Raw genomic sequence first — 26,899 nt, 5'->3', positions numbered from 1 at the left:
GGAAAGGCTGAGAGACCTGGATCTGTTCAGCCTGGAGAAGAGAAGACTGAGAAGGGATTTCATCAATGCTTATCAATATCTAAAGGGCAGGTGTCAAGAGGATGGGGTCAGGGTCTCTTCAGTGGTGCCTGGTGACAGGACAAGGGGCAACGGGCACAAACTGGAACACAGGAAGTTCCATCTCAATATGAGGAAAAACTTCTTTACTTTGAAGGTGACAGAGCCCTGGAACAGGCTGCCCAGAGAGGTGGTGGAGTCTCTTTCTCTGGAGACATTCAAAACCTGCCTGGATGAGTTCCTGTCTAACCTTCTCTGGGTGACCTTGCTCTGGCAGGGGGTTGGACTAAATAATCTCTGAGGGTCCCTTCCAGAGCCTACAATTCTGTGATTCTGTGATCACAGCAGAAAGTCAAGTAACACAACTGAAAGCCTGAATATCTCCAAGGTCTGGGGTGAAGTAAAAGCCTGGGAAGAAGTCACTTGCAGTTCAGAGAAGGGGTGTATTGAGTAGTTTGGATGCCGAGAGTGTGGTAGGGGAGATGGTAGGTTGGCCCTAGGATTGTGTGCGTGGCTTCAGGACCAGCTGGGGTTGGGAGCAGGTGGTTGCAGGAGCGATGCACACAATCGTGGTGCCATATGTATGTGGGTATCCACGGAGCTGGGTAATCCTCAGCTTTGGTCTGAGGAGGTCAGCTTTGGAGGATGGGGCAGCACATCCCATCCTTCACATTGGAGATAGGTAACAGAGTTAACGAGCCACTAAAAGCTTGGCATAGCAGGGGATTTCTGGAAAATAAGGTGGTGTCTCATTTTTCCAGTGCGGCTGAACACTTGATGGACAGCCCTGGAGCTGCTGTTGCTGCGTGCTGGAAGGGTTGACTGGACCCCTGAGCTTCCCGGTGGCCTGGGACACTGAGCAGGAGGGACTTGTGCTTTTTGGGTACAATTGTTATGGGGGAAGGGAATGCATTGAAAGTGAGAGAGAAAATGCAAGTGATGCACTGAAGACGGTAGAATGAGCACATGCCAAGCGCATGCAAGGGAATAAGAAGAGAGAGCAACGTATTAGAAATACTAACGCTGAGAAAAGTAGGCATTGTGTGTAAAATAGTTATTTAATTGCCCTAAGGCTAATATGGCCAGAGGAAAGAGATTAGGGGAAGAAAGGCTAATGTAAGCCAAGGTCTTGTGGATAATATTTGGGATAAAAAGCTGCCCTGTGAGTCTCAGAGAAAGGAATCCTTCAACTAAAGGATGGGTAATATCTAGAACCTCTTCTCCCAAAAAAGCCTGCGAGGGTTGCAGCTGGCACGTTTCAGTCTGCACACCTTTAGACAGGAATTTTACCAAGCCTCATTCATCTCAGTAACTAAAATCCCGGGATTTATCTTCTGGTTGTAATACGTGCAGAGTTTTTTAAAGAACTTGTATCAACATTTGTGTCAGCGGGTGATGAGAAACTTTGGTTTGGTTTTTGGGTGTCACAGAACAGCTCGCGGTTGCGTTGATGAAGTTCAGCATTATTTTGATGGTAACAAGCATTTTATCTGTGCCCTTGTATAAAGTCAGGTCTTGCTTTGCTAAGAAGCTTCAAGCCCCTGGTAAGCTGTTAACAGCCTGCAAGAAAAAGCAGCGGGAGGTACGGGTAAATCCATCTGGCTTTGTCTGGAGTTTGCAGTTACATCTGCTGCGGGGAATGGCCTGGACACAGGGACCTTGTCTGGGGGTCAGACGGTACCTTAATTGAGTTCAAGCAGGGACGGCTGTAGAAAATGTGATGCGAGCGCTGCGTTTCTGTGTTCCTAGTGCTGCTTAGGTCTGTGAACACGACAGATAAATTCTCGGTTACGCCACGTGGCAGGGTCCTAAACGTTTACATAAAAAGTATTTCTATGAATACCTCGATCTCTTCTTTTCCTGAAGACTTGTCTTTTTGAAAACACTTTAGATATGCAACCATAGGTATTTAAAGAAAAGTATCAAGAAATGAAGCGTTCCTACAGCGAGATTGTTTACACATAACTGACATACCCTTTATTCTGCCATCAGATTTAGCAATGCATACGGATATGCACATTCAATAACAGCTTCAACAAGAGAAGCAAGAGTATGAAGTTTGAAAACAATTTCAATAGTTGCTTTTCTTCCCTTTTATTTGCTTATTCCTGTATGTTTCTATGTGTTTTGGTATTTTGGAGGGTTGAGGAGGAGATGGAAGCAAGGGTAAACACTACAAAATTTCCACAGATAGTAAAAGCCAAACAAACTAACTCTTGGTGCATTGACAGAAGGGGAAGAATAGGTGCCACGGTCATTTCAATTGCTGGCTGGTAGGGGATTTTAAACAGAAAGTTTCAAACTGACGCGCTCTCCCCTTTGCCTTTATCTCTGTTCCAGATGAAAAGGAGAAATTTGAACCCACAGTCTTCAGGGATACGATTGTCCAAGGCCTCAATGAAGCTGGGAATGACCTGGAGGCTATAGCCAAGTTTCTGGATGCAACTGGCTCACGGCTGGATTATCGCCGCTATGCTGACACGCTCTTTGATATTTTGGTAGCTGGCAGCATGCTAGGTAAACTGCAGAGTTTTGAGGATCAGCCTTGCTTCTTTTAAGATGCTGTCTTCCCTTCCAAAGTGGAAACTATTAACTGTATTACTGTTTCACTTATCTGGATACTTCTTGGATCTGGTATCATAAAATTGTTCATTGGTTGTAGTGAAGTACTATGCAGGCATTTGATTGTGTGAGGAATTCTGCAAATATGAGAAAAAATGCATATTGTTTAGTCTGAAGAAAAGGAGGCTGAGGGGAGACCTTATCACTGTCTACAGCTACCTGAAAGGAGGTTTTAGAGACATGGGGGTCGGCCTCTTCTCCCAAGTTACAGACAATAGGACAAGAGGAAATGGCCTCAAGCTGCACCAGGGGAGGTTTAGACTTGATGTTAGGAAAAAATTTTTACACTGAGAGGGTTATTAAGCATTGGAATGGGCTGCCCAGGGAAGGGGTTGAGTCACCATCCCTGGAGGTATTTAAAAGACGGGTAGACATAGTGCTTAGAGATATGGTTTAGTCATGGTTTTTGTCAGTGTTGGGTTGATGGTTGGACTGGATGATCTGAAAGGTCCCTTTCAACCTCGGCAATTCTATGGTTCTATGAGAAGCCTTCAGTCTGAGGTGAAAGAGCATATAAATGCAGCAGCAAAGAAAATGAGAGACGCTAATTAGGGGAAACAGCAGAATTTATTAGTGTGAAAAGGTGTATACAGCACTCCAGGTTATTAGCTGTTGCAAAGCTTGCTTAGTAGACATCACAACAAAGGCTAGCTAAGAGGAGAAGTGAAGGGTAATGAGAAGTGCTTAGTGGATGTTCATGTGGCATTTCTCCCAGGAATCACTGACAGCACGGGCAAAAAAATACCTTTCGCCTTCCTCTGTGTTTTGAATAAGTTGGCTCTTTTTACTGGTCATATTCATTTGATTCCTGCTTCCTGCTCTTTGGTATGTAAGAATAAAAGATGTTTTTGTAAGGCTTGAGGTAAGGCAGGAAACAAAAGCCAGCGGAAATATCTAGGAAAAAAGCTCTCAACAAAATAAGCTGTGAGAAAACTTTTGCAGCGGTGCTTTGAATGTTTACATGGGCATTAGAGGGGTTAGGGAGATCACACAGAATCACAGGGGTTGGAAAGGACCTCTGGAGATCATCTAGTCCAACCTCCCTGCCAAAGCGGGGTCACCCAGAGCAGGTTGGACAGGAACTCATCCAGGCAGGTTTTGAATATCTCCAGAGAAAGAGAGTCCACCACCTCTCCGGGCAGCCTGTTCCAGGGCTCTGTCACCTTCAAAGTAAAGAAGTTTTTCCTCATATTGAGATGGAACTTCTGTGTTCCAGTTTGTGCCTGTTGTCCCTTGTCTTGTCACCAGGCACCACTGAGAAGAGCCTGACCCCATCCTCTTGACACCTGCCCTTTAGATATTTATAAATATTGATGCAATCCCTTCTCAGTCTTCTCTTCTCCAGGCTAAACAGACCCAGGTCCCTCAGCCTTTCCTCATCAGAGAGGTGCTCCAGTCCTCTGATCGTCTTCGTAGCCTCCGCTGGACTCTTTCCAGCAGTTCCCTGTCCTTCTTGAACTGGGGAGCAGTTCAGAACTGGACACAGTGCTCCAGATGGGGCCTCACCAGGGCAGAGTAGAGGGGGAGGATGACCTCCCTCGACCTGCTGGCCATGCTTTTTTTAATGCACCTCAGGAGACCATTGTTCCAAGGATATCAAATGTTCCAAGTCCTCAAATTAGTAAGAGAGTGCTAATACTTTTCTCTTTGGAAAGGATTTACATTGAAGTAAGTAGTTAAAGTATGCACGAGGGTTATGCTCCAAGCCATGCTTATTGGATCACACTCAGTGCTCTCAAAAACAGCTGAGACTCTTTAGTTTGACCTGAATGTCTCAGTCTCGTGAGGTCTGTATGATCTAAGGTGCATATGGGCCAGCTGTCCTTTCTGTCAGGTGCCACCACAGCCTCACACAGCTCTGTCTCTCTCAGTTCCCCTCTGCTTGCTCTTACCCTTGCCTTTTGCTTAAGTGATACTAACATAAGGCTTATTAAATCTTATAATTAGAGAACATTCTAAAGTGAGAAATTGTTTCTTGCTTTCTTCTAGCTCCGGGAGGCACACGCATAGATGACAATGACAAGACCAAGATGACCAACCACTGTGTATTTTTCGCAGATGAAGATCATGATGCCATCCGAAATTACGCTCAGGTCAGTCCAGGCGTGGTTGATTCCTGCTTTCCTTTCATGTCTCAAAAGGGATTATAGTGGAACATCTGCAGACTGTCTGGGCTGTAATAGGCTACTTAGAGGGCAACTGAAAATCCAGTTAACCAGTAATCTGCCCTAACCTCTCCATTTTAGGTAAAAAAACAGGACGTCTAGGATAGTCTGGTCACAGCTCAGAGACACAGTTTTTTTTCAGTCTGCTGTTGGTCCAGTATGTTTTTAGACTCCATCCTTATTATTTTTGTTGACCTTTTCTGTATTCACCCTGAAAGATTTGTATGAACGTATTTTTAGAAATGCATGAAGTATATGAATGACAAAAAACATAAAGCTCACGCCTCCAACCTTTAGTTGTATAACTAGTTAGGAATTGGCCAAATACTCCAAGAGCTTTCTTTTTCTCCTACGTATGTGATATATAGTTTCTGTTTGCAGGAATAAGGCTTGCACAAATAGGCTTATGTGAAATTTGCACAAATAAGCGGTGAAGCCTAAAACATTACTGAAGAGAAGCTAATTTGCATAACTCCTTAATGGAAGATAATATTATATGAGAAAGTACAGTAAGAATTCTATTGAGAGTTCAAAGCCACCATGCAATTTTGGATACAAGTAGTATTGCATAAAAATGCAATGCCATTGAGACACTCGTGTGTCAAAAGTCCTATTGTTAGTTGAGTAACATATTTATCTTTTTAAAGAACTAGTTATTATTGGGGTGCTGGAGACAGTAACTGAAAGCATAGAAGTCACTGTCCCTGCTAAGGTGTTGAGAATGGTAAATTGCTGAAAAGGTGCACGGTTGATTTAAAGGGTGCTGGGATCAGAATCTGCATCAGTAACAAGACTTTGCTAAATAGCAGAAAGCTCCTCTGAAAACACATCTTTGATAATCTGAACAAGTGAAATATACTTATTTCTGGAAGGGGAGTCAATATATCTTGTGGTGATTCTGTCTTCCTGGATTTTAGTATTTATATATTATCAAACCATTATATCTAGTGGAGGTGTCCCTGCCCATGGCAGGGGGGTTGGAACTCGATGATCTTTAAGGTCCCTTCCAACTCTAACCATTCTATGATTCTATGATTTAAGATAACTGCAGAAATATCAGATAACTGCAGAGATATCATTCCGCTGGCTGCTTATTTCCTGGAAACAGTGTCTAAAGGAAAACTGTGCAGTGGAATAGTAGAGTGTCAGCAGCCACCAGTGCTTCCTAATTTTTCTTTTCTGTTGTGGATATAATAAAAAGAAAAAGAATCATCTTATCATGGATTTGTGAAATATAGTCTTTATGGATTCAGTAGTGTCAGTCTTGTTTCCCCTTGCCTTTTTTGTAAAGAAAGATGGCTGCTTCTTATATTGTTTTAAGTTAATCTGTGTTTATCTTTAGGTCTTCAATAAACTTATCAGGAGATACAAATACCTGGAGAAAGCATTTGAAGATGAAATCAAAAAGGTAATGTTGGTGGCAGTCTCCTCTTGAGCGTTAATATTTTTTACCCAATGTCTAATATAATTGTATTTGTACAAGTGCGGCACTGTTATGTATTTTATTTAGCTCTACTGGAAAAGAGGATGGAATCTAGAGGTGGCAACTTTCGTCTGCGAATTTAGGTCTGTGGGAACACTGCTGGCAGCACTTGTAGAGTAATTTTGGATTAATGCTTCCTTCGGTTGCCTTTTTATCCCAGGCTTTTCTGTGCAGAACTTCGATATGCTTTGGGGTATAGTTCTTAACGAGGAGTAGTGTTACTGTCCTGCTAACAGAACAGCTCTCTTGGTGGTTTTCTTCCATAGAATATATACAAGTCTTCTGTGCAGGGTGTCATAGAATCATAGAATTGCCGAGGTTGGAAGGGACCTTTCAGATCATCCATCAACCATCAACCCAACACTGAGAAAAAACATCACTAAACCATGTCCCTCAGCACCACGTCTACCCATCTTTTAAATACCTCCAGGGATGACGATTCCACTTCCCTGGGCAGCTTCTTCCAATGCTTAATAACTGTTGATGTATGAGTATTAAACTACTCCTGAATTGTGGAATGAATCCTAACCACGAGTTTTTGTATTTGAGGGCATAGATATGTGCAAGAGAAAGTCATCACCACTGAGCGCTTAGGATTTGCAGATTAGACTGTGGTGGATATTTGTGGAAACTCTTTTGTTGTGTGATCCTGAATTCTAAGGAGACAGGAGAAACCTGGGTAGAAATTTTTGAAAAACAAAATACAGATTTATTTTGTCTGTTTTGAGTTCCTAGTAACAGATGTAAATATCTTTTTCTAATGCCTAAGTGATAGAGGCTGTGCTGTGCTGTAGGTTAACATGCACCCTGATAATGGCAAAACCTGTCCTCTGACTAAAATGCGTTTGTTAAAAAGTAAAAGTGTGTTTCCATATTATTTAAGCAGTAGCAAGATTGCTCCAAGGGTCAAGTGAGGGTAAGTCTGGAGCATGATGCCTCGCCACCACCTCTCGTGGCTCTGATAAATTTGGCTCCGATTTTTACATTCTTGCTCATATAGGAAATTATTTTTGCGCTTGTGGCCAGCATGCCTATTAACTGATGCTGATTGCTCAGTACATCATTCTAAAGACCTAAATTTACCTCTCTCCCCACACAAATCTAATGTTCTTGCTGTTAATTACTATAATCATGGACATGAGAAGCGCTGACTCATAGCATTCAAGTTTCAGAGAGTGTTCTGCATATTAAGCAATTGCCGTGTCAATTCAAGCCGCCTCCTCTCTCTTCTGTATCGTGCTTGGGTTTGAATCCTTTTAAGTTTCTAAGAATTCACTTTGCATACTTAATAACCAGATGAGACTATGCTTAATGTATAATAATTTGACTCTCTAGCTGAGGAACAAGCTAGCTTGAGAGGATGCGAATAATTTGAGGTACAGTGGGACTGGAGTCATGTTGCTCGTTTAAAAGCGTTGGAGGCATCGTAGCCTTGGCAGCACGGGGTCAGAATGGGCTTCTTCACCTTGCAGTCTGCAAATCTCGATTTTATGTCCATCTTTTTTTATAGTTTTCGGTGTCAGATTGTATCACGATCACAAGGTGGAGGTTTGCATAGTGGTCCTAGGCTGGGGGGTAACTTTTCCATCTGCCCTTCCATCACCACCCTTACCTCTGGTGTGAATCTTGGTGTGGGTGCTGGGTGTGCTCTCTTCCTCAGTTAATGCTCTTTATTAGAAGCTGGGAAGGTGGTTGTGAAAGTTTGGGCTTGTGTAGATGCTTTTTGCTTACCTTCTCCCTCCCCCTGCTTGTGTGAACCCACCAAGTCTTCTCCTTGAGGATGCTGCTAGGTTTTTTAACTATTTAATGCTTTAATCCCCGTATACAGTAACTTGCATGAGAGCAGCTGCTCACAGAGGGTCAGAAGATAGATACATTAGTATTATTCGTAGTATTAGTATCACCATCCCTGGAGGTATTTAAAAAACAGGTAGACATGGTGCTTAGCGATATGGTTTAGTGGTGGTTTTTGTCAGTGTTAGGTTGATGGTTGGACCTGATGATCTTAAAGATCCCTTCCAACCTACGCGATTCTATGATTTCTAGAAGGCGTTTCTGCAAGATTTAGCAGTTCAAAGACTGCTGCAGTTAGTCAGTAGTTCGAAAAGCAAGACAGCGACTCCTTCATGTTTCATGGGTCACTGTCCCAGCAATGAAAGTGATTTTTCTGGCAGGTTCATTGGGCAGCCAGAGCACTTGGGGGGGGAAATTAGCTCTTCTCGTGGGAAAAGTCATGCTAAAAAAACCAAGGCAATACCACCAGTTTCACTCTAAAGAAGCAGATGGTGTCCATGGGACTTCTCTGTCAAGAGAGATTGTCTTAAATGGCAGTATTTGTACAAGTATTTGCTTTATGTCTTCTAGTTCATAATTTTATCATTAGGACATTACCATTTCCCAGCACCTTTCCGGTTTTTGTCTGCTTCTAGCTTTCAAAAGTTTTTTCTTAACTCTCTCCCTACAAAATTGCCAGTTATTCTTTCTTCTAGTGACATAAGCAAACTGTACATCTGAATTTTTACATGTAAATAATTTTGTGCAAGCAATTTCAACAGAAGAGGAAGATATTTAAGTGCATTTCTCACTTGTTGATTCTGATATAAGCAGCTTAAGTTCATATGACCACTGCCCAGTATCCCAGCATTAACTTACGACAACATTTTGCAATAATTTCAGCAAAATTCTCTGTTCCGAATGTGTTCATCTTTCTTACAGACGTATTTCTGTTCAGTAGATGAAGAATGCAATATATCTTATATGTCTATATAAGTGTGTGTGTTTAGGTCACATTCTATATATAGTTGTTTTTTTTTTTATCAAACTTGGGAATGACGTATGTTTTTGGTCTTAACAGCGGTAAATATTGCTGAGTCATATGAGGATGTCTGAAGTGCTGGGAGGTCCCTTGTTCGTGTTCTTGTTTTCCTAATGAAAGAACCTTAAGTCAAGTTGGGAATTATGAAATAAGAAGAGACAAACATTCTGAGATCAAATGGGGCGTAAACAGAGATGCTTTAAGTCAGCTAAATAGAAGCACAGAACCAGTCAGCGGGTATCTGTTGTTACGTTGGCTGCCTTCTCCATGGCTGATTGTCTACAGATGTGACAAGCTGTCAGATGCTAAAGCAACAGACCACTTCAGATAATGAAGATATAAAACGACACCACCCTCCCTGTGTGTGGATAAAATTCCTTAATTTTCGCTATTAAGTTTTCCAGATCACAAGAGAGCAGAAGCTTTTCAATGTTGCTTGCCTATCTTTGTTTGTGCGTATCTTTTCTGCCCACAATTTGTGCCTAAAAGACTTTTTCTTTAAAGACAAAAATAGCATGGAACAACACATTAGGTCTGGTCTTGTGCTTATTAGGCATTCTGAACTCCCACTTAAATAGGTGGGAGTTCTTATAGCTATGATAGAAATCCAAAATTCTGAGCCAGAACTGTGCATTTTATGCCTGGAATCAGTCTGTATCTAACAAAAGCAGTAATGCCAGTCCTTGGCTAAGCATCAGCTTGGAGAACGTTCTGTGGGTGGTGTAGTTTGGTGCTATTCTGAAGTGACTTGGACATTTTGTGACTTCCCTGCTGAGGTTTGTAATAGCGATGGTAAAAGAAGAGCCCCTAAAGTAATTGGCAGTAAAAATCTGAAACAACAGCTCTGAACTGAATGTTTTGTTCTTCTCGATGGTTAAGTGGGTTTCTGAAAGGGTTTGATTCTTCTTATCACCCAGCTTCTCCCGAAATTAGACCGTGTTTCACAAGTGCTTGAAAGTATAGAATAACATCCTTGAACAGCAGAAAATGACATGTATGAGTTTGAGGTGCTTTTCAAAAAAAGAGTAAAACAAAAAATATGTTCGTAGCACCAACAGTACTTGGGGTGGGGAGAGACGTGTAGAAGACAAGGTTCCTGCTCAAAACATACCGCAGTGGGGTACAGTTCAACACTGTAATTCAGATTCATACTAAGAGACTTCCAAGAACCATATTTTGAAGGAGAGGGAAGAGGGTGAGGCTGTGAACTTCATAGATGGGCGATTTCAGAGCTTCCAAAGCATTTGAACAAGAGTTGATAAGTATTTGGATGCCCTTCCCTTAGCATCCTTTTCCACCTTGGGCTGCTTAACTCTGGTTTTGCATCTGGATTTCCCACTGTTGGTGCTTTCATGACTCAAATCTGACGTGAAGGGGTATAACCGTTCATGATCTACTCATTACTGACAAAACCCAAGGGAGGTTCCAGCTCAGAAGTATGTCAAAACCTGGTCTGTCATGTTAAAGTAGTCAGTGTTGCCACTTTCTAATCAAAATCCTCATCTTCTGCTTATATGGGAGCAGAAGGAAAAAGAGCTAAGTAGGCTACACAGAAATAAAGCTCCGTCCTCTTTGTTAACAGTCTCCGTACTTATCAGTAAAGAACAAGAGCTCTAATTCTGATTTTTTGCTTGTGCAGATCTCATTTTGGTACAGTATTGTTGGTAAAGCTTGTATAAGGAAAGGTTTAAACCTCCAGGCCTCCATTTTACACTAGGCTTATATTGAAATCCTGTAAAAATGTTTTCATTCTTCCCATTAACTGTGGCCCTGGAGTTCCATTACCTGCACTATTATATATACCAGTTAATTGCTGCATTTGGGAATACAACACACCATTTGTTTCTCATCCATATGTTTAGAAATAATAATTCCATTCATCTGCATCCCAAATTTTCCTGCATTTTTTGGTTGTGAGTCACAGTTTGCTGAAATAAAGTTACACCTTGAGATTTTATAGTTTCATAATTTTTTCTTTTAAGCTAAAACTGCATGTTGCAATCATTTGTTTGAGTTTTTTTTTGAAGTGGGGCTTCAGCCAAATGATTAGTCTGGGGCTGAATCATTCAGGTCTGTGCAAGCTGTAATTGAAAAGTGATGTTATTATGTAAAGTACTATCGTATGAATGAGGTTTTTTATCGGTTCTGTTCACTGACACAGAGCAGAGCTATTCATAAAACACTGCACGATTTTTAATAACTTTGTTAGTTATCTGAATTTTTTTAAATGTCAGTACATTGAGAAAGCTTTGCAGTCAGTGAAAAGCTGCTGAGATATTTTGGGGAAGAGCTCTCACTGGCCATGGTGACAAACAAGCAGAGGGACGTGTGAGAGCCTGTCCCTTTGTTATGGGTAGGATTTGATAATTAAGAAATAACCTTAATTTGGAAACCGGGGTGGGTGGGACATTTCCATCAGAATGAGCTGATCTGCTTTGCTTGCATCTATTGCTCATTTGGGGAAGCAAAAAGGGTGTCATGACAGCAGAAGGTGGGTGAATAAAGCACTGGTAGCTGGAGGAGGAAAGAGAATTCCTTTGTAACTCTAGAAATGGATGTCTGCGGTCTTTTTTTTCCCCTTTTTTGATTTTTTTTTTTTTTTTTTTTTGTGGTGATGGTAAATTTGTAAGCTAGCTTCTGATGGAGTCAGCAGCTTTTTGCAGTGAATGAAGCTGCCCTGTGCTCTCTCTCCTTTTGCCATCACCCGTATCATGATTGCTAACAACATGTTAAGAAAACATCATTGTTAACAGTGATGCTATTGACAAAACCTCATTTTTTGCACAGCTTTTTTCCTGATATAAAGGAAAAGAGGTGTAATATACTTCATCAGTATGCTTTCAAGTCATTCATTTTAACATATTAAATTAAGATACTTAAAATCAACTTAATCGCCGGTTTTAGACTTTTAAAAGGTAATTAATATATTACTTAAGATTGTGGGATTTGTAATTTTTCTCAAGCTATTTATTTCCTCTTGTAATTAGTAGTGGAAACGGTGAGGTCTTAAAGCAGCTTTTGTTCCTTTGTCAGCTTTATCAAGATTGTCAGAACTTGAAATATATTTCTTATTTTAGCCAATAGAAAAATCTATTGTAATTGTGCTGTGTTCCCTTCCCCAAAAGGAAAACAGGAAACTTTCTCATCCTTTTATTGTTCATACGAGTAGTAGTTTTTGTAAGATAGAAAATCAACTGCGACTGCGTGGGGCTTAGCCCGAAGTCAGAAGAAGTGGATGGGCAGGCTCCTGTTGAACACAGCCAGTCCGTGATCCCATAATTTCTGTGGGTCTCAAGCCTTTAGCAAGCACTTTTATTTTCACACATGTATACATACATTTGGAGAAAATGGGTGTTATTTCCATGAGCAAGGCCATATTCCACTTGCTTGCGTTCATACGGAATGGGAAATTATAAGCGGTCAGTGAAACAGCACTGCCGTGCTTCGGGACAGATTTTGACGTGATTGCTATGAGTTATAGTGGGACTGGTTGAGAAATAAGAAATTAAAGTGTCTACTAATATTTGTCTCTACCTGTTATCATTGCCTGTGACTCAAATATATCTTTTACTTTTTTCTCTTGTCTGACCCACAGCTTCTGCTGTTCCTTAAAGCCTTCACTGAGACGGAGCAGACGAAGCTGGCGATGCTTTCTGGCATCCTGTTAGCCAACGGGACTCTTCCTGCTACAATCTTAACAAGTCTCTTCACTGACAATATAGTCAAAGAAGGTAATTTTCTATGTGATCTTTTTTCTTACGTTAGCTTTAATCGGAGATGTATTTTCTTGCAACATACTCTATATTTTGGAAACCCGTAACTGCACAACAGAAATCAGTATTTTAAAGCAGAAGTGTGTACAGACAGCAATGGCCAACGTACTTGGTGAAACCTACACGTGCCAGCCAGCTGGAGATTGCAGAAATAAAAAGAATAATTCCAGCCCTCATTTTGCCTTGATACCTGTTATTGATCAGTGATTGATACGCTTTCCCATGGACTTGTATTTACCATATGATGAGTAACTGTTCTTTCAGTCTTAGGGTATAATGCCTTTGTGAGATTACTTCTTTCTTGTTTTTTTTTTTTAATTGAGGGGTTTCGTTTTGTTAGTTATTTATAGCCATCTACCTCAGAGTCTTGATTTTCCAAATGTTTGCTCAACGATGTCTTTCTCTGCCAGTTACCAACTACCTGGAATAATTGTAAATGCACTGTCAGTGTTAAACAGTTTTCTTGAAATCATTTTGGTTTTGTTGAAGAGCTATATATTAGCTAAAACGTATTCTAACTTTATTTTTTTTTTTAAAAAAAAGTATTCTAACTTCACGTTCTTGTTTGCAGCATGCTAACCATTACATTTGTTTCCTAAATGCTGCAGAAAGAAAAGCCACAGCTGCAGCTTTGCTCTGTCATCACCCACAGCTTTCAGAATCAGAATTAAACCAGGAGAAAATTCAAACAAAAGCGCTAATCCGTGTCTTAGGGAGAATGCCTGCAATGTTTTTACATCAAAGTCTGGTCCTAGTTATGGGAAGACAAGAGGCATCTGAAAACTCAAATTTTCAAAACTCAAGTAATTTGTTATATTTAAAATGTAACATTTTAGGAATACAGTTGTTATGTACACATCCTAGAACAAATTCCATTTATGTTATGAACTTACGTTTCTAGGAGCGCTAAACTTTTGTCAGGACCTTACATATATTTTTGGTTCTTTGTTTATATATACTAAAAATGTACATGTGTCAGCATTTAAGGAAAAGATTGTTCAATCAGGGACACTGTTCAAGAATAATTAAAGATGCGAAGATAAATGAAGAACAGGAAAATGATCAAGACTTAAAACAGATCATATAAAAGTAAACTTGATACTTTCTTTAATTTACAAAAAACAATGCTGCAGGCAAGGGAGGTTAAAATACACGAGGAAAAAATGATCTGAGGGAGTTGATCAGCTTGGCAATTATTATTGGCAAAGAGTTGGCTGAAAGGGAGAGAGGATAGATTGTGCTAATAGATCTATCAAGTTTGAGGACAAATACCTAATTCATTTTAGGATTACCCTTTTTCAGTGTTGTCATTACTTTTACTAGGATGTATAGATGGGAAAAAATGTCTTTTGGGAATGGCTGGGGTTATTCTAGCAAAGACAGAGAAAGGTCTAGGCTATGGTGAAACCTCATGAGGGTTAAGTATGCCCTTATTGTTGCCCATGCTGAAAAACCAGTGTAAACATAAAGAGCAGCTGACAGCGTTAATCTATGAAATGAGTGGCTGAAGTTGACATGCGGGTAGCGAAGCCCTAGAACAACCTCCTACTAATATTTGTACTGACATAAAACTTGTGTTATTTAAGCTGAAATTTGAAAAAGGGTTTAGGACGTGTTTATTGGGGGCAGTGCTTGGTGACAGAGACCAGAGAGTTCCATTTGATGTTGGTATTGAACTCATAGGCACATCAGAGATGCTGAACTGTGTTTGCAGGTTCATTACACCTGGGACCCCTGTTGGTTGACCAGGCTTTGTCAGTCTTGACTACTGTGCCCACGGAACTTATGATCTCTTCATCATTCTGGTTTCACTTAGAACCTGCTGAACAACACGTAAAAGAAGCCCAAAGTAGTATTTGTAGGCCTCTCTTGGCGTGGCGTTGTGCATGTGTGGTTCCATATGGTACTTCTCTAAGGATCTTGAAATAAGGTTGCCAAAACTGTCATAACAATCAAGATCTGTAATGAATGTTAATGAAGTTCATGCTGCTCTGGGAATAATCTCTTCTGTTGTTTGATGACTCATTTAGTCAATGCATTCTAGAAATAAAAAGAATAGATGTCTATCTAGAAAGTGGCTGAGAATGATGAAACTACTTCCTACCAGTAGGTCCTGTTCAGCTCTCAGAGCTTCAGGACTGTTTGGAGGTGAAACAGCCACCTGGCCTGCAGGGGACCTTCCTCAAGGATGAGCTGGGTCTCCATCTCTGAGACCCTTCAGGTCCCTGCACTTGTCACTTGGAGCCGAGAAGCCGGGGCAGAGCCGTGGTGGTGCTGCTGCTCTAGGAAACGGGGAAATAGGAGGTGCGGGGCTAATGGTTTCTTAGCTCCCCTGGGAAACCTACAGCTAATGGAGGTACAGTTTGTTCGATTTAATGCGCAAAATACTAAGCTGTGCCTTGAGGAAGGAATTTTTCCACTTAAAATAGTATTTGTGCCTGGTTCTGCCAGCTACTAAATGCCTCCTGGGAGGACGGGGTACAACCAGTTACCTTGAAATTGCAAAGTTATTTAATCCTATTCCAGGACTTGCTTAAAAGCCCTTTAAAGAGATGGGCTTTTTCAGTTCTTATTCCTGACTACCCTTTATTATTTTGTGCCTTCATTTCCTAACTGATTTAACGCATAATTTTTCCTTTTGCATTGGACTTGGTTGGTAAATTGGGGGAGGTAGAAAAAATAATTGCAAAAAAAATCTTTGAACAATCGAATGCAGACGAGCGGTACAGAATGAAAAGATTTTCAAGTGATGTAGCATACTTCAGAAAATTAATACTGAATTAAATTAAAAAACCAAGCATTTCAGCTCTGCGTGTTTGGTCCTGTTGTCATAAATGTATTTTCATTCCATATTCTTGTAACTGTTTTGTAACCTTGTAATTCTTAAAGCCATCTCTAATTCATGTTGAAAATTGCTGAAGCAGGTTTTGTGTTTGTTTTTTTTTTTTTTCTTTCAAACAGGGATTGCAGCCTCTTTTGCTGTAAAGCTTTTTAAAGCGTGGATGGCAGAGAAAGATGCCAATTCTGTTACCTCTGCTTTAAGGAAAGCCAACCTCGATAAGAGATTGCTAGTAAGTACAATATATTTTCAATAATCCTTATCTCTCCATGGGAAAGAGAAGGAAATGAAATGCTGATGACAGTTTGCTGTAAGCATGTTAACTTCCCCTCAGACTTTCTTAGTATTTTTTAAATATTATGGATCACAGCAATATTGTTATGGCTGTAGCATTGATACAAGTTCAGGAATATTAAATATCACATGTTTTTACATTCTGTCTCTATTTTTCCTGTAGTTAAATGCCTTCTGCAATACTGTATATAAAGGGCTTGGGAATTAATTAAATGTGGGTTTTTTTCTAACCACTGCCAACAAAACACACACCACCAGCAACTGTGCGTGAGGACTTTTATTTTTGGAAATATGTTTTGTTTTGTAAATAGTAAATAAAGTACAAAGGGTTATGATTAGAATATAAGTTTCCAAAGCAACAGCATTTAAATAGTATAGCAAAAGCACAGTAAGCTAATTTTCTGCAGCAACAGCCATCTGGGCAGCATAAATGCTCCTGGAGTGATGACAGCAGGCCTGGTAGGAGCGATGCAGAAAGGCTTTCAGCCTTTGGACTCAGAACCTGTGTTCTGGGTTTGCAGCAATGGCCTGAGGTATTTAAAGAGAGTATATATGAATATGCATCAGCGTCATGTGCTTTTCTCTCCCGGTGTCTTTCTGAAGATCAATAGGGTTTTTGTAATCCTCAAAAAGATTTCTGCTGTGATAATCCAGTCAAATGCGCTACATCCTGTGTAGCGCTGCCCGGAGAATTTCAGCAGTATTTCCTGTTTCCACCTCAATAATTTATGATTAGGCAAGAATATTTCAAAAGTGAAGCAACCACCCACACCCCTTCATCTCTTCAATTTGTATTTGATTTTAAGAGTCCAAGTCATAAATAATTTGCCATAAAGCTGGGAAATGGGCTAATTACACTTTTGATTAGAGAGGGGAAAAAAGCAAACTGCATCTTATTTCTATTTCAAACTTGACTGACTTAAGCTTTCAGCTGTTGGCTCTCATTATGCTGCTATATTGAAGAACTATGAAGTATCAGATGGTGTTGCTGAGCTTAGTTGCCTTCATGATAGTTTCTTCTTAATCTCATTTTAGGTAAGCAAACAGATTGAGGGTCTCTAGCTTCTTTGTAAAAAAAGTTCTATCCATCCCACAAATCATTGTTAGGCAGCAAGGGCTGGATGGTAAACAAATGCCACTGAATCCTTGCCAAGATGGGGCCTTTGCTGTAGCAATTTTTAAGAATAATTTTAACTTTCCTAAGTAGCTGGACGTTCATAAATCATAGAATGACAATGTCTTTGAATTAGAAATGCCTACAGGAGTTAGAGCTAACAGCGCAAAGTGGATTTTGTGATTTTTATGAAGTGATTCATTAGTGGTAATCACTGCTCAGCAGAGCAGCGACCTTGGGCCAGGATGCCTGGGCCATGTGTGTATTGAGAAGTGTATTTTTCTGGAGAGGTAAATGTGTGGATGCACTGGGAGGGCATGATAAATGTGCTTTTGCATATAATGGCTTTACCATCTATTCCTTTGTACTTTCCCTACAAGACTCTTGGACTGTGGAAAAGGTATAGTTTCTCTGAGGTCTGATTTGAGCGACATCTTAAGCTCACAGCTATTCATAGGTTCGTGCACTTCACGAATTTATAGAGAGGGTGTTAGGTTTTTGTGTAATTGACCATCGCTTTGCCCTCCATTATAACAAAACACCACATTATAAACGAAGTGTTGACTTTTCTGGTGTTAATACAAGCACTGACTTGTTTTTTTAATGGCAATACCAGGTGATTCCCACTGTTCATTCTTAAAAAATGTTGCTTCTGTTCTGTCAGGAGTCATAGTTGGTTATTTATTCAACAGAGAACCGTTCCTGTCTTTTTAGGAACTATTTCCAGCCAACCGGCAGAATGTGGACCATTTTGCCAAGTATTTTACTGAAGCAGGTCTAAAAGAGCTCTCAGATTTCCTTAGAGTCCAGCAGTCACTGGGGACTCGTAAAGAACTTCAAAAAGAGCTACAAGAACGTCTCTCTCAGGAATGCCCAATTAAAGAGGTAAAGAGTTTTTTTTTCACAACTTCTGTTTATGTATTAATAGTCAAAGATTTAAATCAACAGTAAGTGCAGAGGAACAGATATGAGCACCTCATAGATTTCCTTTGCTTTTCTGGAAATTATTTTAATTTATTCGTGAATTCACTCTGTGCTTAAGACTAAAGCAACCAATCATCCTCTGGGTTTGCAAGTGGAGCTGACTATGGGGTTTGGTTTTGGTTTTGATGAGAATGTATTTAATTTAACTGCATTAAGTGTTAGGTTGGAGGGGAGGGACAAAACTTGTAGTCAAGTAATAGTAATGTTGCTAAATAAAAAACATGCTAAATGCTTCCTTTTTATTATTCTTGTTGTAATTTTGTTTCTTATTATTTCTATACCATGATGTTATTTGTAAATGATTAAATGATTTGTAAATGTATTTGTCAGCATTGTTTCTGGTTGATTTGGAGTGTTGCTTAAGACAGCAGTTTATTTCCTGCTCCAGGTAGTGCTTTATGTAAAAGAAGAAATGAAAAGAAATGAGCTGCCAGAGCCGGCGGTGATCGGTCTCCTGTGGACCTGTGTCATGAACGCCGTGGAATGGAACAAGAAAGAAGAGCTGGTTGCAGAGCAAGCCCTCAAACATCTAAAGGTGTGTGCATGGGTGACGAGGGGAAGTGAATTAACGGAGTAGGTTCTACAGCTGTCAAGTTTTTACCTGTTTAAATCCATGAGATTTAGAGTTTTGAGGGCTGACACTGAGCACACCAAGCGTTGTGTATAGTCCCTTCTCCTTTAGTCAAATGAATGAAAAACGGAGCTGGTTGAGATTATTGAGTGCCCTGAGACATACAGTGCAGAGAACCAGGGCAAACGGAGGTGGTCACAGCCTGACCCCCTCTGCCTTGTCCTTCCTCACTGTGCCGGGTCCTGAGAGCTTGCCTGGCTTTGGGGACAGCGCTGAGCAAATGCTGAGACTCAGCTCTGAGTAGTAAGCTTGCAGGAACTGCCTTTGCCAGAAACAAAGAAGTTTTGGGAGCGCGGTCAGGTGGCACCTGTGCTGGCTTTGCACAGGGCTGCTTAGATCCAGGCAGGGCTGCTGAGCTCAGCACCTGTGACACGGTTGTTGCCCATGTTGACTGTGGGAGCTGGATACTCAGAGACTTGTCAACTAATAGCCCGGGAGTGGGCTTGAGAGCATGTGCACTGTATAGGCTTGGGAGAGTTGGGGTCGTTCAGCCTGGAGAAGAGAAGGCTCCAGGGAGACCTCATAGCCCCTTCCAGTACCTAAAGGGGTCTACAGGAGAGATGGGGAGGGGCTCTTTATCAGGGAGTGGAGCCATAGGACGAGGGGTAACAATTTTAAACAGAAAGAGGGGAGATTTAAATTAGAGATTAGGAAGAAATTCTTTCCTGTGAGGAGGGTGAGACACTGAAACAGGTTGTCCATAGAAGCTGTGGATGCCCCATCCCTGGAGGTGTTCAAGGCCAGGCTGGATGGGGCTCTGAGCAACCTGGTCTGGTGGGAGGTGTCCCTGCCCATGGCAGGGGGGTTGGAACTCGACAATCTTTAAGGTTCCTTCCAACTCTAACCATTCTATGGTTGTATATTGTGGTTAATCTCTGATCCAGGTATGTCCTTGTGAATGAGAGAACTGGAAGCACAGAGAGACGGGCTGTAGTTTGCTAAGTGGTGACAGATTACAGTATCACAGTTGCATATTGGTACAAAAACCCAGTATTTTGTGAAAAATACCCCAAACCTAAAAATAGTGCAGATGCATGGGAGTCATTGCTGTGGTTGGTATTCCTCACTCAAGTCTGAAGGAATTGTGTTGTACAAGACACTTGCACTGAGAACAGCGGCAGGAGGCTTTTTAGCAGAATAAGTCCTTTTAAGCTGATAAACCATGAGCAAGAGAATACTCCCTCGTAGCCAGAGCTGCACGGATTTGCCCTATGATAGAAGCAATCTGTACTTTATTCCTTATGGTAAAATGGATCTTAAGCTTGATCTGAATACCTTTCTTCTTCATATTGGGTGCCTCTCCATACTCGGAGTTCCCACTTTGGTTTAGCTCCTGCTACTGCTGTCCTTTCATCTCAGTTTGGTTTTCCAGTCAGTCATCCTAGAAATGTAGTCGCTTGGGATCTTGTGTAGTCTTTGATGGTAAAATTGAATGCCTTGAAGTCTTCTCAAGTCACCCAAACGGCAGTAGAAAGACGAGATAGTTTCCAGAAGGAGGAGAGACATTGTTTTTCTTGTTCTTTTGATGTAAAAAATGATGGTATCTCTCTGAGCTGTAACAGAGTATCCATTGAGATTTATTGTCTAGTACTGCGGGGCAAATTAACAAACGCTTTTTGGAATATTTGAACACTGGGAAAAGAGAAAAATAGCTGGCTTTATACAAATATTGTTGACTGCATGCTTAGTCCTGTGCATCTCACTGACCCAAGCCATCAGCCGTGTATGTAATGCCACTGAATTTGGTCAAGCATCTTGTTTATAGAAGATAGGTGTCTTTCTAGCTACATCCACCGTTTTAAAAGCAGAGGTCAAATTTGTATGGGGCGTTTACTATTTGCACTTAGAGGTAAGATTTTAAAAGAAGCAGTAGAAATAGGAATTCAAACTTCCCTAAGCTGCTTCTTCATATTTCAGTGTTCAAAAACAAGTAGCGTTTGTTTCACATCCTCCCTCTCTGGGTAGGTGGAGACAGATCTCAGATTGCTCTCTGTGGCCTCCCAGCTGCCCCAATGTGTGAGCCCACTCCAGAAATCAGATTAACACTGTCAGCGTGACATGGAGCCGAGTTCCTGTGCCCTCCTGTGTGCCCACATGCCCTGAAGCAATCATGGAGTTGTTCCGTTCTGGTGGCTTGAGTTGGGATGCATGTAAATGACTGCTGGACATGGGACATGCCAGGTGGTTGGAACAAGTTGCCCAGAGAAGCTGTGGATGCCCCATCCCTGGAGGTGTTCAAGGCCAGGCTGGATGGGGCTCTGAGCAACCTGGTCTGGTGGGAGGTGTCCCTGCCCATGGCAAGGGGTTTGGAACTGGATGATCTTTGGGGTCCCTTCCAGCTCTAACCATTCTGTGATTTATTCTTGTATGGCTGTACCTGACAGATAACTTTCACAAAGCGCAGTTCCCAGAGCTTTGACATCTGGGTACCAGATACTCTTGGATTTAGTAGGTTTCTTCTAGTAAACTGTACATGAGGGACCCCTGAAGAGATGTGTCAAGGCACAGAATATTGACTTAGTTTACAGTTCCTTAACAAGCTTTAATGGATGGGTGGCTTCCTAATGGAGGTGGTGGGCAGCCATGAACCAGGAAATGCCACGTGTGCCAGCTGCATGGCAGGACTGGCAGGAGCTGAAATCAGAAGACAGGGCAAGCTCTTAAACCCTGAATCGTACAGGATAAGCTCTTCATTGTCCCAGTAACCTCACTATGACACTGGGGCTTGGCCCCTGGGCCACCTCCGGCGCAGAGGAGAGACGTTCCCCGTGGATGGGGAGAATCCTCCAGACAATGTGCTCTGCAGGAAGGGCTGTGGTGGGAGCTCTGTGACACTGCAGCTGCTGACCCGCCGCTCCCTAACCCCAGGCAAAGGGAAAATAATGCCACTGAGCTCAGCCGGCGATGAGAGGAAGCTTATTTTATGATTCCTTAGTCAGTTAGACACCACTGAAACTTATAATTATAAATCTGTACCAGTTGAGGCGTGAGCGAGGAATGCGAAGGGCATCAGTCAGATGTGGCAAAGCGAAGTTATCTTACTTCTAAACCGAAAAGATAGGTATTTTTATTTTTTATAAATTTCTTACGGCTTACAGACAGCAGCACTTCACAGAGCTCTGGATGGGAGGGGGTTCTGCTGATGCTGTTAAACGGATGAACTGCAATGTATATATTACCCTGCCTCCCTGCTTCAAGGGCCGGAAGGGGAAAAAGAGGGAGTCTTGTTACCCAAAAGCCTGCGTGAGTTTTGCAGTGCTTTTACCAAAACAGTGACGTTGTTTCTAAAGATGTGGCTGTACCTGCCAGAAGGGGAAAAACTCAGTTTCTAGTGTTAGCTACCACTGGTAATTTCTCATAGGTGCTTTGTAAGGAAGGTTCTTCCCAAAGTACTAATGCTGGCTGCCTGCCTGGCTGCTCTTACTACAGTTGCTGTCATTTCTTGCTCCCTCTGTCTATAAAGTAATAGCTGATAGTTATGTTGCAAAAGACATTCTGGACCAACTTTTCATATTTTAGTCAATTTTCATGTATTTTGATTGGAAAATAGTCGAAGAATGGATCATGTTGAGTAAAACGCCCTTGTACAGAAGTCCTGAGGTGTATGTACCCTTGGACAGGTCCACCAGTAGGTGATTTGTTACCTGGCCGCGTCCATCAGCAGCCCTGGTCCCACAGACCAGAACTCTGCCATACCAGGCCATTGCAAACCTGCCTGAAAAATGCCAAACTGACAGTGTTACTGAAAACGATGGAGAAAAGTTGAACTGAGCAGTGTGAGAACAATAGTAACCGTATTTGGCCGGGGGGCTCTGAAGATTAAGGGTAATTCATCTTCCTTCAGCTCTGAAAAATGCTATTAATATTACCTTAAATTTAAGATTGCAGTCTTAGCTGAACTCAATAGCACCTGAAAGGAAAGGAAATTGGAGAGATATGGATATTAAACACTGTATTTTTTTAAGGCAAGAGTGAACAGGATATGGTCCTCTGACATAATTTTTTATTTTAAGATCAGAAATTAGAGAAAAGAAATCATAACAAAGAAGTTTTTGCTTGATCTTTTATTATATTAGTAAATTCCAGGAAAAGACAATGAAATGTGCTGCCACTGTCTTGTCAGAATAAAGTTAGCAGTTAATGCTGTGCTTTGAAAGCATTGCTGTTAACCAAAGCAAAGGTTGTCATGATACTCTGATGGGGATAATGAGGAAAAAAATAATGCCACTTGATCACAGTTAACCTGAAATAATTTCATTTAATTCAGTTTCTTGGCACTTCTGAAACCCCTGTGAAGCTACAGGTTTGTATTTTCATGTGCTTCATCTTTGGATGTCTTCCATGATGAACATCACTAAAGTATCACTCCCAAATCAGCAGATGCTGCCTTGTGACATGTACGAGCAGCAATACTCCAAGATGTGGACTTCATAAATGGATTTTTACAAAATTCAGTGATCTATAAGTGGTACTGACTTTGAGCTGATGGCATGCAGCACATCTTACAAAAGCTAATGGATATTTATGTATATGCATTGTATGTGTTAAAAGTAAATGCAATTGGCGAGTAAATCTATGGTTTCAGTGAAACAGATTTTCAGGGATCAAAATTCATGATGCCTGCATTAAAAGAATTCATTTATTTATTTTGATTTTCAGTATACTGACATACATTTTGGTTTTTACCCTCTCTTCCTTGCAGCAATATGCCCCCCTGCTTGCTGTGTTCAGCACTCAAGGCCAGTCAGAGCTGATTCTTCTCCAGAAGGTGCAGGAGTACTGTTACGACAACATCCACTTCATGAAAGCCTTTCAGAAGATAGTGGTACTCTTTTATAAAGGTAAAAGTCTCCTCCTCCCGCTGTCATATGCCTGGATTCTCTGTGCCAACCACTCACCTACGATGTAACAGGAGACAGAGACGTTCTCAGGGTATTGCATACAGGAAGGTTGTGTTGAACTCTGAAATACCTCATGCTTTGGTAGTTTAAAGGAGCGTGGGGCGGCAGGAAAAGCCAAAACAAGCCCTTCTCTCTCTGTTGTGTTTATCCCATAGAAAAGAAGCGTAGCAGGATCCAAGGACCGTCCACAGTCTGATCAAGTGCAGTTTAGTCCTTGTATAAGACCTGTTCTAGGAAGACATTTCTATAAAGTACTGGCAGATTTTCAAAGTAGATTAGAGCTTGGTTTTAAGAAACCTTGAAAGCGCAAACCCTCTTGGCAGGAAGATTTTTCAGGGTCTGTTTGGGTTTTTTTGCTGCTCCCTCCCTGCCAGAAGGAGCTTTCCTTATTCTCCTTTCCCTTTCCCTTTTCCTGCCAGTTTCTTGCAGGTGCTGTAGTTTGAGGGATTTAATTTTTATTGTGAAGTTGACTTCTTCGCAAGTTTATTCCGATGGGGTTGTCATAGAGACTAATGCTCTTGCACCGCGTGTGGTGGGTGGGTGCCAAACTGTTTGTTCCGACATTCTCGCTATAAATAGTTGAAGGAGAAAAATCAGCAGGAGCAGAAACCCAATATTGATCTTTGTTCACCCGGTTGTGTCCAGGTACATGTTCAAGGCAAACAAGTTCAGACTGTTAAAATAATTTAATGGCTTCAGAAGGCAGAAGTAAATGAATCGTGTGGATTTATCTCCATTTTTGTGTCAATATAACGTGGCCTCAATGATCACTTGAAACAAAAGCAGTACACCTTATCCCTCTGCTCTCAAATTCTGCCATTGATAAACACTATCATAGAATCATACAGTGGTTAGAGTTGGAAGGGACCTTAAAGATCATCCAGTTCCAACCCCCCTGCCATGGGCAGGGACACCTCCCACCAGACCAGGTTGCTCAAAGCCCCATCCAGCCTGGCCTTGAACACTTCCAGGGATGGGGCATCCACAGCTTCTCTGGGCAACAAGAGAATTTCTCCTACACAATGTTATTGAGCTTTAAGGGCTCATGGCTTTGGCTTGTCCAGAGCCACCTGCCTCTGCTTTATTTCAGTGCAGGTAGATCTCGCCCTCTCCTTCTCCCCAGTTCATACCTATCCACTAGAAACAAGCCATCAAGTCTTTTTAGAGACCTACACTTTACTGTGGATTAGTTGCTGACGACAGCATGTTTTCTGTTTCCTGAGAGTCAAGGAAAACAGCCTCCAAAAGCTGTTCCTGGCTGTGTTGGTGGTGAGGGAACAGCAGACACCCCTGTTCCCCTTTCTGTTGTGCTTCAAGTGTAACCTGCACGGCATCTGGAGATGTTTCAGGGTACCTAATGGACTTTTTCTGGTGAAAAATAAAGGCATCTGAAGTATCTGTGGATGGGCAGACAGAAATGCAGCTGTCTACCAGCATGAATACGGACGCTTTATTGCTTATTACTCATTATGAGGGAGTGCTTCCTGGGCATGAAGACAGTCATCAGTGATGAAAGGCACCAAATGCCACTCCTGCTTTGACAAATTCAGTTGTGTGACTGCTCTCATCAGCATGTCCAACGTCTTCCATTTAAATCCTTCCCATATTTCCATCATAAAATAGCCGTTGGATTACTTTCCTGAGAATTACCTGGAAATACCTAAACATGTTAACAGGAACGGTGGGGCTCATTAGCACCTAGAAGGTCTAGAAAACCTGTTGGGTTTCTTTGTGGTTTTTTTTTTTTTTTTTCTTATTCTGTCTCTAAACAAGGAGGAATATCCGCCTTTCCCTCCATGAAAGCCCAAGCTTCCTTTTCCCTTATGTGGTAGCAGCTTCTTACCAAGTTGTAGGTGTAATCTGCAAAAGCAGTTCTGTAGTCAGTTAAAGCTTATTGACATTATTATTATTATATCTTTGTGTTCCTGGTACAGTATAAAGGAAAAAAAAAAAAAGCTGTCTGGTTCTGTACTGATCCCTGGCTGTGATGGTGCTTCTCTGGCTGTCACTTAAAGCCAGTGCAATTGTACATCTGCCGACTGCATTTTGACCAATAATCTAAAAGCCAGTTGCAGAATAAGAATTAGTGATTTCTCCTGAGTGATGCCTAACAAGTTTGCCAGTCTCCCTTCTAGCTCTGCTCGCACTGTAAGATGTGTGTTGGTTTTTAGGCCATTCCACGTTGCAGTCTGTCCCTTAACTGTGGGTAAAAGAAGCGTTATTGGATTACATGCTGTGTATCATACGCATTTTCAGAATCTCCTTTCTTTCAGTTTGTCTCCAACCTGGAAATTTCAAATGTGAAATCTTGATGCTATTGGAAGGAATGACCATTCCTTTCACCAGGATCAGAATTCCACCCTTTGAACAGCAAACACCCTTGGCAGGCACAAAGCCTCTGTGTACTTTTGCATTAGAATTCGAGACAACGTTTATGAAATACCAAAAAAAAAAAAAAATCACATGTGAAGCATCGCTCTGGTTTGTGGCAGCGTAAATAGTCCTCACAGATCCCTTCTGCAGTCTGGAGATGTTGGAACCAAACGATGCAGACTGTCTTCTCAAAGGCTGCAGGAATCCTGCGCTTACAAGAACCGCATGTTCAAGTTCCTCTCGATATACAGGTTTTGTTTTTTGATGGAACACGATTATCTTTAAATATCTTCATTATTCAATTACTTTCTTCTGGTCCCGGATGCAAAACTTTCCCAGCGAAAAGAAAACCAGCCATAAAGACCTTAACTGTACTGCGGGTGACACTCCTTGCATTGAAAGAGCCGTTGCCTTAAGGCTGTGTCCTGCCAGCTGAGTTAGCTGCAACACAGCTGAATTTTGGGGATTGATTGACTGTGCTGGCAGCTGACGGGGTGTGCTTTTCCCTTCGCTGCCCGTGGCTATGCAGTTGGAGTTGAAAGCAAAAATTCATTTGAACTGGGTGATTTAGTACAAAGCCGAGACCGGAGCTTCAAGTAACTTTCCAGTTAACCCCGCAGTGAAGGCACTGGGCTCTTCAGAGTCTCTGCTTCTCCCCTTGGCGAGGGACCTCCCTGGAGGCTCTGGCCGTGGGTGGGTTGAATGGCACTTGGCTGCACCTGCAGGAAAAGCAGCTCTCTGGGGCTGACACCGCCTGGGACCACAGTGAAAACGATGTGCACACACCCACAAACCACACTGTTCAGGTTCAGCCGCTAAAATATATCTATAATCAACTTTAATGAGGA

At 41.6% G+C, this 26,899-nt stretch overlaps 1 protein-coding gene across 1 annotated transcript in view; it reads left to right on the top strand.

The window, feature by feature from the left end:
- Positions 1–26,899, top strand: part of BZW2 (basic leucine zipper and W2 domains 2) — a 40,403-nt gene that overhangs the window by 7,215 nt on the left and 6,289 nt on the right. Inside the window, exons 3-10 of the mRNA XM_074151098.1 lie at positions 2,398–2,574; positions 4,669–4,772; positions 6,187–6,252; positions 12,738–12,873; positions 15,877–15,986; positions 17,877–18,047; positions 18,535–18,681; positions 23,480–23,618. Coding sequence (XP_074007199.1) covers positions 2,398–2,574; positions 4,669–4,772; positions 6,187–6,252; positions 12,738–12,873; positions 15,877–15,986; positions 17,877–18,047; positions 18,535–18,681; positions 23,480–23,618 — 1,050 coding nt within the window. The remainder of the gene's footprint in view (positions 1–2,397; positions 2,575–4,668; positions 4,773–6,186; positions 6,253–12,737; positions 12,874–15,876; positions 15,987–17,876; positions 18,048–18,534; positions 18,682–23,479; positions 23,619–26,899) is intronic.

This window comes from Numenius arquata, chromosome 7 (assembly GCF_964106895.1).
Source record: "Numenius arquata chromosome 7, bNumArq3.hap1.1, whole genome shotgun sequence".
Lineage (NCBI taxonomy): Eukaryota > Metazoa > Chordata > Aves > Charadriiformes > Scolopacidae > Numenius > Numenius arquata.
This window is presented reverse-complemented; position numbering and strand designations above follow the sequence as displayed.